The sequence below is a fragment of the Lichenostomus cassidix genome, chromosome 2 (assembly GCF_008360975.1).
Source record: "Lichenostomus cassidix isolate B80296 chromosome 2, HeHo_3.0, whole genome shotgun sequence".
NCBI lineage: Eukaryota > Metazoa > Chordata > Aves > Passeriformes > Meliphagidae > Lichenostomus > Lichenostomus cassidix.
In genome coordinates, this window is record NC_139482.1 from 130,726,033 (window position 1) to 130,741,585 (window position 15,553).

General features: G+C 37.4%; 1 protein-coding gene across 8 annotated transcripts in view; it reads right to left on the reverse strand.

Annotated features, from left to right (window-relative positions):
• The window catches only part of RGS22 (regulator of G protein signaling 22), a 67,693-nt gene extending 64,479 nt beyond the window's left edge, over positions 1-3,214 (reverse strand). For 3 of the 8 annotated variants that reach the window (XM_085053297.1, XM_085053304.1, XM_085053305.1), the window contains exons 1-2: positions 3,028-3,213; positions 2,361-2,389 (exon numbers count right to left, since the gene is read on the reverse strand). In XM_085053297.1, the coding sequence (XP_084909423.1) occupies positions 2,361-2,389; positions 3,028-3,052 (54 nt within the window). In that variant the 5' untranslated portion in view covers positions 3,053-3,213. Of the gene's footprint in view, positions 1-198; positions 341-2,360; positions 2,390-2,957 lie in introns of all 8 variants that reach the window. The other 5 variants (XM_085053298.1, XM_085053299.1, XM_085053300.1 and 2 more) reach the window with 4 other exon arrangements.
• Positions 3,215-15,553: the final 12,339 nt, after the last annotated feature.

Consider the following 15,553-nt stretch of genomic DNA (forward strand, 5'->3'; position numbering starts at 1 on the left):
TAGATGCTGAAAATCTGCATATTTATTTTTGAAAAAATGTGCATAAGCTAACAGTCTAAAAATTCTCCACATTGTAGCTTTCTCTCTTGCACTTGGGAAGAAAGAATATAGTATTTCACCAGGGCCACCTTCTGCTCTCACACTGCTGCTTGGGGATGTTTTAGGGGATGTCTGGGGAATAAAAGAGAGTTCACTGACCTATAATTTGGCTCAGCAAGCAAGCACTGTATGCCATAGTTTGAATCTGACAGAACTGGGAGCCTTCCTGTTGACCTCATCAGAAGTAAGGACTACATCTGCAGGTGTTTTTGCATCCTTTCTGACCCCTGCATTTTAAATCCTGCTAACATGAATCAAAAACTGTAACTAGAAATTGAATCTTTTTGCTGTTGACAAATCCAAAAGTGTGGCTCCAAGTCTTACTTTTACTGTACTCAGTATCTCCACCATCCCCATTTCAATTCAACAGAGGGTAAAACTGGAACATTATTCCATTGGTCTTCAGATATCGGTCTTCACACATAATGAGAAACAAATAATTTTTAATAGTTTCATTTTTCCTGAATATTCTATAATTTCAGCCTTGCAAGACAAAGAGAATACACTTAAATCTAATGTATTTGCCAATAGCAGCAAAGGTGCTGTAACACAAATCTTTTCTCTCGTTCTTAAGTTTCTTAAGCATTGAACTGTGCTGGTGAGGAATAGCATTAAAGAGAGGTTATGCACAATGTACATGGTATCACATGTAGGCAGGCAGCATCTTGATCCAGCAGACTTGATCCAGCAGTCTAACTTAAATAAGAGACAGCTTGTGCTAGATAAGGAAAAAATCTGAGATAACATGCATGACAAGTCAGGACTAGACCTGATGGTGTTTGTCTGGCCCTAGTCTGCCGGCATTTATTCCTTAGCGCTTGTGGTTGCTGTTGTGACTGATACAGGACAGGCAAGGTAGCTCACGTTCATTCCTAGAAAATGCTGACAGTGCTGAAAGCAAGGCTTTCGTGCTTTTTTTGGATCACAGGCCCATGGCCCACTGCAAGTGCAGTGCCACGGTCCTAGAGATGTTTGGGCACTGATTAAACAGGAGAATTTACCAAAGTGTCTAACCCATTTTGAAATCAACAGAGAATCCTCTCACTAATGTCGATAGGCAATGAGATCCAGAAACAAGTCTTAACACAGTTAAGAAAAGAAATCAATTAGAAACTTGCTATAGTTAGCCTCATGTTTGGTTTGACAATGACAAGGATAAATCTCGAGATAGGCCTAGATATGACAATATTGCATGAATATTGAAACAATTTTATTTTTTCAAAGGATTTAGTCAAAACAATTGATTTAGTATTGCCCGAAGTATAAGCTCTTTAGCAGTATGCAGGTAACATGTTCTTAATTTCCTAAGGATATAATTCTCTGTGGTCCCATAAATCAGCAAGAAATGTAAACACAGTGCTTGATAAATAGATATTAATGTTTATGATCTTATTAATGCCAGCTTTATTGCTAAGTGATCTTACTGCATCTATACATAATAAATTTTCCTCTGGTTTTTGTAGGGTTTTTTGCAGACAGTCTTCATTTGAAATCATAGTTGCCCTTTCGTATGTGCACATTATAGGTTATGGACTTGCATGTACAATACTATAGCTTAGATTTTTGTGTCAGAAAGCATTTGGTTTCATTCTTTCCTGTGCCATCACTCCTGCTGCACAGTCCAAATTATGACTAGAAAAGCTACCTTAGAACTGTAGGTTAAGGTGTGCTAAAATTTCGTCCAAAACATATGCTTATGTTGGTTCTGTTTATGGTAATAAACATTATAAATAAAATAGTATCTACAAGTTCCCAAAAGCAGTAACAACACATTTATATATTAAAATACACAGTGACAAAGGCATCCAAAACAGGGAATAGGCAAACATTACCTGAGCTGCAAAATTTAAGGTGTAATTTCATTTGAGGTAACATATATATTGAGGACACGCATATATACCTTTCAAACAAGACAATCAAGGAAATCCTACAATGAGCTATGAGGAAAAGGCAGAAAAGGTAAAGTAAGGAGATACTCAAACTTGTCACGTTGAACCTTCCAGTTGTTTGTTTCGTTCCTTAATCCTAGTTCACTTTCATTTCCATCTTTATTCTCCATAGTATCCTGTTACTTTTTTTTTTCTAATTATCTTCAAACTAAGTATTTTGCCGGACAAAATTTTAAGAAAATACTCAGTACTGCATACTTTAAGAGGAAAGAAATGAGAGAACAGATAACCATTTCCAAAATGGGTTTTTGCTTTTTTTGCTCTATAGCTGCATGATGAAAATAATTACCAAGGCTTATAAGGCATACTTACAAACATTTCTTCTGTTATACATGGAGGTTCTGAAAAAAAGATAGTAAATATCATATGTTATCCAAGTAATACAATCAAGCTGGTTCAACTACAACTACAATACAGAAACAAAAAGTAGTGAGGCATGACAACCATCCTGGGAGTTCTGGAACAAAATAACTTACTCTGAAGAAATAAAATAAACTCAGAATATGCAGTAATGTTGACCTGTGCATGAAAAGGTTAACCATCACAAGAATTATTTAAACATAATTCAAGTATTATTTAACTACTATTTATCATACATATCAGTTAACTTTGTATCAGCTTTCCTTTGCAAAATCGATTGCCAGAAGCTTGGTGCACCATTTAATGAAAATACAGATTTGTATGAGACTCTCAAAGCTTTGAACAGCAAATATTACAAACCACGTGATAAAATAAAAAAGATGCAATTGTGTTCCCGAATAATCAAATCTCATTCATTCTAGGAGACTATCTTGTCTTTAGAGATGCCATTTGAAGGGAGCAAAGTTCTCTCTTCGGAGTGCTGAATTCTGCCGGGCAAGTTTAAACCTGCCAGTTCAAAACGCCCCTTTACTGTCACCGTCTCTGTACCTGCGGCCGCCACCGTGGGCTCCGAGCCCCCGAGCGGCACGGAGCCAGCCCAGCACCTGAGAGGACGTACCGGTGGTCAGCCTCTTGGAGCGCATCCTGCGGCCACCAGCCGCACCCCGAGCGGCCCACGCCGCCTGCGGAGATGGAATCCCGGCGAGCGGCGGCAGCAGCTCCGGGGCCGCCGGGCCCGGCTGGGCCTGTGGCCACCTCGGCCTGTGGCCGCCTCGCCCGGCTGGGCCTGTGGCCGCCTCGGCCTGTGGCCGCCTCGCCCGGCTGGGCCTCCGGGCGCCGCGCCGTTGCCATGGCGCTGCAAACAGGCCCCGGGCAGCGCCCGCCGCGCTCCCTCAGGGGTGGCACAGTCCCAGAGGAGGTGCCTGAGAACCAGCCAGCTGAGGAAACTTGTGCCCAGAAATGAAACGAGACAGTCCCAGAATGTCAATTTCTGCCTTGGCTGCAGCATGTAAGAAAAAATCATGTTTCTGATGTGGTCAGCGAAAGCTGTGTGCAAAGAAGGAATTCAGGCTCCTATATGAGGATTTCAGTGGGATTTAGGTGTTTCACAACTGGAATCTGAAAACCATCCTACCTAGCAAGTACCTTATCCTACAACTGCATAAATCCTTCAGGATATTTTGGCAGGAAAGTTTACTCCAAGGTTCTCTGTTGCTGTGTATTTCCAGACCAGCACTGCTTTAAGTAGCTTGGCAAAAATCCCACTGGGATAAATTGTGGAAGTTGTCATGTATGCAAAGTACACGAAGGGCTCCTTTGAGAAGCCTAATCCATCAGCCCTACACGGGAAGTGCCCAAAAGGCACCGAGACCTTCCCATTCCCAGCACACTATCATTTGTGTCCCCTCTCACTGAACAGAGCTGTAAACCAGGTCGTACTGCTCAGCTGTGGAAACAAAGTCTTATTTTAACTCATACGTGACTTTGGTGGAACCCATGATTAAGTAAAAACAGAAAACATGCACGTGGCTCAGGGACTGCAGCTTCAAGTCCAGGAATTGATGATTGGTAATAATGAGCAAGCAGCAAATCTGTTATCAAAGAGGCAGGGAAAATGGCTTCATCTCCTAGAAACACATGATGTTTTGCACCCTCTACTCCAGATGTGCATCCCCACTCCTGGGGATGCCTGCCTAAATACAATCACTGATCTAATTTGTACATGCCAGAATAATACTTCTAATTGTCTTAATGGAATATTGTTGGTTGGTTGATTAGCTTTTTAGGGCAGTTTGGATCGGGGCAGGGGGTATCCCCCTTACAGGGACTATAGTATTCCCAAAGACCTGAGAGATAAGCTGAATAATGTACTATTCAAGACATAAATTTCAGCCAAAAGTTTCATATAGATATATATATATATTCATATATATATATATATTCTATATATATATATAAATTCATATATATATATGAAGAGCATATTCAACAGAAGCAAAGAATAAAATATAAAGTTCAAACAGGTGAACTATGAAAAATTTAAATATCAATATTCTGATTAAGTATTAACTATTCTTACATTCTCTGTATGCAGATTCTATTCCATAAGACATGACAAACAGTAAGTTAACATTGACTTTCCTAGTGCCATGTATCAGGACATATTCTATTGTCACTGTGAAATATTTCAAATTTATTAGTATATCTTTCAAAGGTATTCTTAATGTATACATAACAGAATATGCATAAGAGCCCATAAAATGCAAAGTTAAACCTTTCCAACAGGTAGAGGAATTGCACTCCATTGTATTATGAGCCTGGATTGTCTCATAACCAAACTACTTAATATAATTTTAAATGTTTAAGCTAATGTTCATTCCACTTATTTTCTCCCTGCCCCTCCTTCTTTCCAATGTAGGTATAAACATAGTCTGCAGTGTATAACTTTCGCCTAAACTTTCCTAATTGCTTGCAATTCTTGAAGAAAAAACAACAGAAACATGATGAATGAGCTTTTTTTTTTTTTTTTTAATTAGAAGTGGAAGCTACAAGACAGCTCAGAAACAGCTGAAGTCTGGAAATGAGTCAATTAAAGAAAATAATAAAGGTCCTTTGCCTATCCATCTGTCATCACTGTATTTTGATGTAAAACTCTTAGGTCTTTGTGCTGTTTCAATGTGCTTCAGGGATTACATTTAGAATTAAGCTAATCTGAAAATACACATTGTCTCTCATGGAGAATCTATTAGCAGTCATCATCACTTTCTCATTATCTTAGTTAACAACACACATTTAGGTCAAGTACTTTGTGTGTGTGCATTTCAGTCCTGAAAAGCCAGTTAAAAATTCACCAGCTATTGAAGCTGAGATATAAAAATCAAGCTCATTTTCCTCCTTTATCACATTTCTGTCTTTCCATGCTCTTATTTTGTTTTAATTTTTATTATTATTATTTAGGTTAGCAGACTTGCAGGCCTACAGGATGTTTCATAAATATATTCAAAGCCATGATTTATCCTAAAACCCATCTTATCTTGTAGTAAAGATGAATGGCTAAATAGGCTGGAGAATAAGTTCTAAAAAATGTGATCCTAGTAAAATATTAGACAAAAGAAAGCAAAAATACTAAAAGTGGGCTTTAAATTGTTAGAAATTTTAGAAGATGGCGATCTGGCAGAAGGCCATCACAAGAAGAGATCTGCACTGGAAGATTAATGGAAGGAAAACATAAGTTGGTCCACTTCATACCTGCTGGAATTTCCCTCTTCTACTTATTACTGAAGAACTATTTGGAGGGGTGTGTTGAGAGCTGGCTTGTAGAAAAGGGACATGCAGACTTAGACAAGCTGCTTCTTAACACTTAGACAAGCTGTTTCTTAACAATAGCCGTACTCAGCTAGCTAATGCCCAGATGCCAACTCTCTGGCCAATAAGCAACTTAGAGCACAGTGACCTTCCCTGCAACATTGGGATAAGACTGCTGATGTGATGACAGAGATGTGGAAGAACCAATAAGAATATAGAAAACTGGACAAAGTTAGTATGTATCCATACATAGGGCAAATAGCCAGACTTAGGGTGCTGAAGCAAATAACCAATAATAATATGCGGTTACAGAATATGCATTACCTAATTAACCACACTATAAGTATGTATGCTGAAACTCAATAAACCGAAGCTTGCTGTAAAAACTCATATTGAGTTGTCAAGTTTTTCTTTAAATCTCGGCAGGGGTGAACTTTCAGTCAAGACTTTAATCTGTCCTCCACAAATCTCTGAAAATTATGCTTGCAGCCATTTATCAGGGTAAGTATTTCAAAGTATTACCCAGGCAAAGCAGATCAAAACTGCTGAGACAACTGCCCTCAAAGAACCACGTGTATAAGCTATGCCAGCTTGCTGGATGAACAAGTCTTCTTGGGACTTGCTCAGGTAAAGACAAAACATAAACTGGATTGCTTTATTAAATCTAAATGCACACTTGTGCATGTAGGTGCTAACCTGTGCTTGATTCCTGATAGTGGTCATAGTAAAGTCATGGATTTTCACATAATTAATTATGTATTCAAAAGGTAGCAAATGCTAATAACAAAAATGCAGATACACTTCTAGAGATACTCAGGGGCAGCTATTGATTTTCCATAGAAATGCCCCATCTCAGATATAAGTGGGCATTTCTTCCTTTGGTATCTTTGATACCTAAATATTTTTACAGAAATCAGACATTAATTAAATATAACTGCTGTTTCAGATAAATACCAGACAGATTTTAGTCTTGCATCTGAAAGCTGCAATCACATACACTGAAAACAGGTTCTAGGAAACCTATTTAAATATTGACTGCAGAAGAGCCAAAGTGGGAGTCAGATTGTGAGAGGGAAGTACAAATCCAGTGTCAGATAATTGGCCCTTAAATGCCTTAAATTATTCTGTTGGCAAAAACACAGAGGCTGCCTGGGGTGGTGGTACAGCCTCTGTATTGAATCTGATAGTCCCAGTTTACAGGCACAGTTTAATGCAATTCTGTGGCTGTCAGAAGAAATTAGTGCAAACACCTGAGGAAACAGTTATTGGGAATATGAGCAGTCAAAAGAATTTGAAAATGAGAAAAATAATATTCCTGAAGATAGTCTAGGTGAAGAGCAAAAAAGCAAGTGCTTAAAAATAAAATAGGATGGGTCAATAGCCTCCTGGTTTGTATGGGGAATAGTGTGGCCAGCAGAACCAGAGCAGCAATTGTCTTTCTGTACTTGGCAGTGATGAGGCCACATCTTGAGTGCTGTGTCCAGTTCTGGGCCCCTCACTACAAGAAGGACATTGAGGTGCTGGAGCATGTCCAGAGCAGGACAATGAAGCTGGTGAATGGTTTAGAGCATGAGTCCTTTGAGGAGCAGCTTAGGGTGCTGGGGTCATTTAGCCTGGAGCAAAGAAGGCTCAGGGGAAACCTTATCACTCTCTATAACTGCCTGAAAGGAGGTTGTAGTAAGTGAGGATTGGTCTCTTCTCCCAGGTATCAGGCGATAGGACAAGAGGAAATGGCCTCAAGTTGTGCCAGAGGAGTTTTAGATTGGCTGTTAGGAAAAAATTCTTCACCAAAAGGATTGTCAAGCACTGGAACAGGCTACACAACGAAGTGGTTGAGTCACTATCCCTGAAGGTATTTAAGGGACTTGTGGCTGTGGCACTTAGGAACATGGTTTAGTGGTGGACCCCAAAGTGCCAGGTTAATGGTTGGGCTCAATGATCTTAGAGGTCTTTTTCAACCTAAAAAATTCTATGATTCTAGAAACAGTAAAGGAAGAAATGTGACTTAGCTTTGGGCTATCAACATTAGAAACCTTTAACTACTGGAGGAGACTTTTAGAGGGAAGTCCAAAGAGCTTTACGTCTACAGAAGTCTTTATTCACATAGTCACTGAAGAATATTTCTTGACTTGTCCATGCTGCCAATGGTCCAAGGATTCCTATAACAATCTTATTCTATCAGGACAATGTAGAGGTGTCTTATCAAATTTAAAAGCTATAAGTAAGGCTTGATTTCCATTTGCTTAATATGGTTCTTGAAAAACATAAGGGGAATACAGAGACATACCTGGAAAATGAACTGGAATTTGGAAGGACCACTTAGCAATTTGTGATATACATTTGTCCTCTTGCTACCTCCTACATGCCAAGTAGCATGTGTACCTCCTGCATACACACCTGCAGTCATCTGATTCCTTCATAAATTTCTATTAGTGTCTTAAGGCATAACTCCTAGAGCTTTAGGAGAATTTTACACTACCTTTTCTAATTTTGGAAAGGAGCATTAAGACTTAATGGAAAACTATTTAGCAAGATTATTAAATAAAATTATTACAAATAATAATAGAAATAAAGATAATATTTAGAAATTATTATTAGAAATAAAGTGTTAGAAATAAAGTAATTCTGCAAAGACGGGATGAAAATCAGGAAAGAATTACTAGAGCCACAGCTGTCAAACAGCATACAAGATAAAAATATTGGCATGGTGCCTAAGTCTATAGCAAGGCAGAGATTTTTTTGCTAGCAGCTCTACTACAGTTAATGTAGCATATCTTTCAGCTGAGATGTAGATACAGATCAGAAGAACCTGTGACAGTTATTTCTCACAGAGATTTCACTATCAGGGGATGTATCCAAAGTTTTGGCACTATGTACAAAAGATTGCATTGTTACCGTCTATTATCTGTTTTCCATGTAGATAAACTGGAGCCATGGTTTGTAATACCTTTTGGCTGTGTTAAGTTTTTCAAATTTACTACCACTCCTACTTTTAGTTGCAAAAGTAAACGTTATGACTTTTTTTACCTGGGGTTACTTGCAGCTTGATTTATGTCAGGTCAGTTTCTTGATCATGGCTTAACAAGCATTCCAGACCACCAAAGGTCCAATGCAAGAGGCATAATAAAGCTTCAGTAGATAGGAATAGCATGTGCCAATAATGTGAAGTAGATCCTTTAGTAAGTCATCTCGCAGCAGTAAGTGTCAAACACCAACAAGAAACACTAAACACATGGATGTCTTCCCCATCTTGCTATCAAGCAGGTGTCAACAGCAGTCCCCAAACTCAGGATTCCCTGAGTTATCCAAGTGAAATATTACTGATGCATCAAGTCTGGATGGCAGCAGGGCAGTTTGAGACAAAACATCCCTCTGACCACCAGCTTCCACATTTTTGTTACACTGCTGTGGATGCTTTAGAGTTCTATAAAGAAATAGATTGGGAGACTGATCAAGCAGAACAAAAGAATCAGGAGGAAAAAAAAGAAGACTATTTCATGTTCCTCCAATTCAAGGACACAGCAGTGTCTACTCAAAGGTGCTGAGAATTGTGTGAGAATCCATAACTAATAGGTGCTCCTTAAGATTTCAATAATGCTTCAGAAAAGGATCCAAAATTACAGCTGCCTTATTTTGTAGGTGTTTAACTTTCCTAATTACCTATTGCTCTCCTAGACTCCAGGAATGCCTAGTTAAAAAATAAAGAACACATTATCAGTTTTTACCCAACTTTCATTTAACAGACTACATCTAAAAGAAAAAAAAAATAAAGAATGCCGTCATTCTGACATAGTTTAAAATATGTTACATTGGAATACTTAGTCTTTTCCAATTTGAGTTTAAAAAGTTAATGCTTTCCCTTTCTTGTTTACTAAAGCCTTCAGAGCATCAGTTAAGTATGAATAAAATGCATACAATACTTTTCCTGTGATCATTTCAAAATCATGGTAGAGGAAGCACTTGTACAGTATTCATACTTCATAAAACCATATTCAATTTTATGATCTAATATATTTTCTGTACTTGGGGAATAAAGTCCAGAGCGTGCAGCTCCTGAAACTACCAATTCTCAAATACTTCAACTGCAACACTTCCATGAAAGAATTATGTTTTGTACTCTAGACTGGCATGGAGACTGCTGGATAATCCAAGTCTGTGGCTGAGAGAGGAACTGAGCCAGGAGGCACTGTTCAGGCCAGTCTATAATTCTATGATCTTGCCTGGTTGCTGTAGGACCTGGCTGTGTGCCCAGCACAGCACACCTTCACCTTGTAAAGGAGGCCCCCAAGGAGTAATACTATCTGAATTGCTTCCCAGGATGCCCACTCCTCTTGTAGATTTTGGTATGCAGCTCCCAGGGGCAGAAATTATGGCCACCATTTCTTTAAGTGGTTCAAAATATTTTGCATTTGTAATGTTGAATTAGTATATATGGGTTAAAGAGGGGAGGAAAACTAGAGTTCTGTTCTGTAAGAAAAATCTTTGGTGCCCCCTTGTGATATTTTTCATCAGCATTTGAAATTAAGGGCTATTTTCAGTGAGGAAAGCAGTTCAACATTAAGATAGTTTCACATTTAAATAAGTTAATTGAGCAAAGCATATCAAGAATTATTTTGTTTTATTGGTATCCATTCAATGTTGTATGACATTCTCCCATGACTACTTTATGACAATTATTTAAGTGAAGGAAAAAGTCCAGAACAGGAAGTTAAACAGTGCCCCCATAAGCATTTCTGTTTGGAGCAGAAAATGGGACCCATCATACTTTCTCATGCCTATTTGTGATACAGAGTCTTGAACAATTTCTTAAGAGAAACACTTTCAGCAGAAAGGCTGAAAGGTAACATCCCAGTAATAGTTTTTGTACATCACAATGGTGTACACAAGGGAAAAAGAATAAAGGAAAATAAAGACTAAAATTGCAATATTCAGGGGAGTGCTGCTTTTGTACAAATCTTTTCAAAAGAGGAGGGAATATTTGCAACACAAGCAGAACTAATTTTTAAAATCCAAAGATGTTGCTATAGCCACAATCTCCATAGCATCTAATATATCAAAATATGCACCAGGAAAACGTGATGTATTTATACCAGAGGAAAATTTCATTTTGTATCGCAATGATCTACATAGAGGCTGGGTACTGTGGTACTCATTCCTGGCAGAAAGCACTTGTAGGACATGTGTTCTTCAGGCACCTAATAATGTATTATACTCAGTTCAGAACTTTAGGAACTTCAGTGTCTGCTCAGTGAACATGAGTTAGGAGTCCTCCATTTAGGCACAAGCAACGCTTTAGGATGATAATTAACATTTTTGTTAAAGTGGAAGACCACTGCACAACTGCTGAGTAATTCAGCAATAATCCTGCAGCTTCAAACTAAGATAAACATAGTAATGCTTGGTAAAAGTTATCTAGGGTAATACTGCTTCCCACCTAGCTGTCCCTCTTTTCCCAGAGTTACTATCCTTCTACCACTTAAGCTGATTCTAGTCATAACACAATATCTAAGATTAAATAGTTTATAGAAATAGGTTTTTTACTGAGTCCAGAGTGAAAAGCTGCAGCTGAAATACATGGACAGTTTTCCACATCCCGTTTGCTTACAGGGAGATGAAAGGTGCCCACAGAACTAAGACACAAGCAGTGTTGCAGAACTGCTTTCAGAATGAGTATTAAAGCACAGAGGGGTAAAATTAGAGGAGCTTTTAACACTTGAACTCCAGTCTTCAAGTCAGAAATCTACTTTTGTGTGAAACTTCCAGTGTTCAACAGTGCTTAGAGGCTCATCAAAAATGTAATGCCATCAATACTTTCAGCTGAAGAGTTGGTTTCATTACTACTCATCCATTAGCACCCAGCTCAATAAGGTCTTACTAGTATTTAGGGTTCCAACAAGTTTGGCTAAGTTCTAACACTCTCCAGAAGTTTGTCAAAGAGAAAAAATGTGTTAAGGCTTTTTGTAATGGCTCAGAAAATAAGAAAGTGAAAACAATCTTTGATTTTGTTTAACTAAAAATAAATATATCATTCCCAAGAAGCAGTCAGATTTTGCTATGGCATCTGACAAGTGATAACAGAACCTGCTAGATGTTTTGCATCAAAAAATTCTGTAAGGTTCAGTACAGACAAAAAATTTGCAACTGTAAAAATATAATATAATCACATCAAATACTAAATCATCACAAGACTGAAACAAAGAAAGGGAAAAGCCGACACATTTAAGGTTCAGTAGAAATTAATGGGAAAAATTTGGGTCTTTTCAAAATTTGCGAGAAGAATATGGGAGTGTTATACCCAGTGACTGAACTGTGAATGTGGAGAAGACCTATAAAAGGTTTATCTTATCATGCATTGGTCAAAGTATTTCTTGTAGAGAAAAAAAGGCATAACAAATAATATTCAACATCTTAAGGAGGTTTTACTTGGAATACTGATTGAATTGATTTAAAGAATAGATTCCAATGGAAACAGTGAGGAGTTGTTAGACACAACATCTGTTGTTGGATTTTCTTAAGAGATGAGACTAAACTCAGAGGATTTTTGTCAGTGAAAGAACAATCATAATATTGGGGAATAAAGTCTAAGGGGAGAATATATATTCTATACATACAGGATATTTATTTTAATAGCAAGCTAAAAAAAGGCAACAGGTTAAGTAGAGCAATCTGGAATAAGTCACCAACATGGTCATGGGACAGTATTCTATTCTGTTTTAAGACAGGACTTGATGAGTTGACATAAAAGCCTGGCACTAGACTCCAGGAATCCTTTTCTAATCTGACACTGCCATGTTTCTTTATGAGCCTAAGAAAACAGAAATAATAATAATAAAAAAGTACTTCTTGTATTAAAATTAACCAACATGGCCTCAATTGCCTAAGTTGTTCCAAAGAATAACCAATATATGAAATAGGGAAATGATCCGACATATGCTGTAGAGCTCCTTAATTTAATGAACAAAAATTTTTAATCATTTTTGGCTAGTTAGTGATGAAATATACTAACTTTCTCTAGTCTATAAACAATTCCAAAGATTTATAACCATTTTTTGCCTAAGCTCTTCCATACTTGTCACCAAGGAAAGAATGATCAGAGACTTAAGTAATTTCAATTTCCTTCTCACAAACCACTTGAGGTTTATGGTTGCTGCTCCAAAAAAAGAGATTTATGAAGTAAAATTCTTGCAGCAACATCTGTCAGCAGCAAAAGGTTACTTCCAATAATTCTGTTTTAGAATTTAAACCCACAGCTGTGGCTCAAACTATCATGGTCAGGAAACTAAATTCATTCCCTGGGCATTTGTAGGCAATGTAACTCCTCCCACTATAGATCATGTCTGTCTGAAGGCAAATAAGGATTGCAAAAATAAAGTTTTCAACAGCCCAATACTAACCCAAATATTATCTTGAACATTACCCCCATGTTCCAGAGTGAAAGACAGTTCACTCGTCCCTTTCCAACAATCTATTATCAGTTGTAAGAAGAAATCTTGAGCTGGAGAATAACCACAAACAGGATATTTTACAATACCCTTGATCATAGTCGTTTCTACTCCAGGAGCACTTTTGCATCCTTCTTATCTGTGCTAGCACCTGACCTCAAGTCTCCAAGAATTAATTCAGCCCCATGGAAAAAGATACTAGATGCAAATCCCTAGATTCCCTGATACTTGCAAGCTGTTTTCTGTTTGAGTTTTTTTGTTTTGTTGGAAGAGAGGTGGGGTAGGGTAGGGGATCATATTGGGGGTTTAGAGGTGGTGTTTGTGTGCTGGGGTGGATTGTTTGGTTTTGTGTTGGGTGTTTGTTTTTTTCTGAAGTACAAACTTACATTCTTGTTTGCTGTTTCATCGAAGTTCAGACTCATATAGCTTTGTGATATGTGATGGAGACTAATTGAAGGATACAGTGTAGAGGAAAAAGCAGACTAAAAGGGACTCTTTACTTCCACTCTCCTACCCCAAATACTTAATTTCTGTCAATAAAGCAATGACATAATGAAATAATTTTGATTCCTTTCACCCAAACTATTGGAGACTGTTAGTTATCATATACCTGGTGTTCTATTAGGATACACTTCATGTGGAGGTAAAGAATAACATATCACTATTTTATTTCTCCCTTGTGTCAAGGCATAAAGCTAATTTTTAAATAAATCTTAAAAAAAAAAAAAGCAAATAAACTCCCCAAAAAACCCAACACACACACACACACACACCAAAAAAAAAAATCACTATCATAGAGAGAAGTCTGGCTTTCTCACTTCCTCCACCTCTGGTATAGCAGTGATGACCACAGAGAACACATTTCACCCAGACATGAGAGCATAGTTACATTCGTGATAGACCCAACTGAGCAAGAGACATGTGATTCAAGAAGACATTTTTGTGAGACAGATTTAGAAGAAGAAAAAAAAAACCTAAGAAACTTCTAAATATGCCAAAAGAAGAGAAAAATGTTTAAAATTGTGAAATAGGATTTAAGTATTTTTCCTTTCAAGCTACTCTTTGTTGAATGCACACTGTAGACAAAGATACTACATTTAAAAACAAATAATGCCTGTACCATAACCAATTTACTCCCTCTATTGTCCCTAAATTATTCTGATATTAGCAAAAGCAAACTCTTTGGAAAAGGTAACACAGCTCTTTACCAAATTTTTTCAAATTGAGAATATACTGAATAACTGATTCTTAAACTGAGAACTGAGCTCCTATACGGTTTTCCACTCAAAGGTGCACCTATTTCAGTAATACTTTCAGAACTATTGAACCCCACGTATTTCTTGATTGTACTGCAACACTCCACACCAGAAGGCAAGCTAGATACTCTCACTGCCTATCATAACTTTCCCAGAAATTTCAAGAATGCATGTAAAGCTTTTTCTTAATTAAGACATTTAATTGAGACATCCCCTGCTTTATCTGGTAATTCAACAGCAAGAAACCAAACTAATCCAAATTATTATAAAGATAAATGACATATATTCAGATTCTAGTGCAATATAACTTCCTGTCTAAAAAGCTGTTCATTTTAACCTTTAATAGAAAGTATTAAACATTTCTAAAAACAATGTAGTTACTTACTATATACCTAAGCAATAAAGAACAAATCCAATGGTTCTTTGAACTTCATTAACTTTTAAGTAGACCTTGAACACCTGGAGTTCCAAACAATTAGAGAAATCCAAATATTAAACAAGTCAAGTCATTCAACTATTGTCCCATTTCAGTCTCCTCCTCTGTAATGAATGCCATTCTTCCTGAACCAAACCTCTGTATTCCCTAGCTTGCCCCCAAAATCCTTCACCTCAATTGTTCCCTTAGAATAGACAAAGGGGTCTTCAAGATCAAGCTGCTACCAGTCTGACCTAAGAACAAGGCAAAGGCTCAGCAAACACAAAGTACACAATTAAAGTGCTGATACTTATGTTCATGCAATAAGCATGATCTTCTGGCAGATACCTTGGCTTGACTCCTTCTTTAATGATAACATCTAGTTAATAGAGTTAGTGCTAAAATTTCTATACCATTTTATTAATTATGTTGTCTCTCCTCCTTCAAAATGCTATGTGAAACTACTGTTCCAAAAATCAAGAATAGTAAAAGTACTAACCAAATTACAGATCACAACAGGTAGAGATGATAAATAAGAAGTGATGTCTCTAGAACATCCTGAAGTGAATTATCATGGTTCATTTGGCCTAAACATCCACATATTGTGTAAAAAGAAATAAAGAAATTTAAAAGAAGAAAAAATCTTAGAGGTTATTTGCAGTTTTTAGACAGTAAAAATACAGAGATATGTGAATAAATATTAAGAGGCAAATATGAAGATTATGG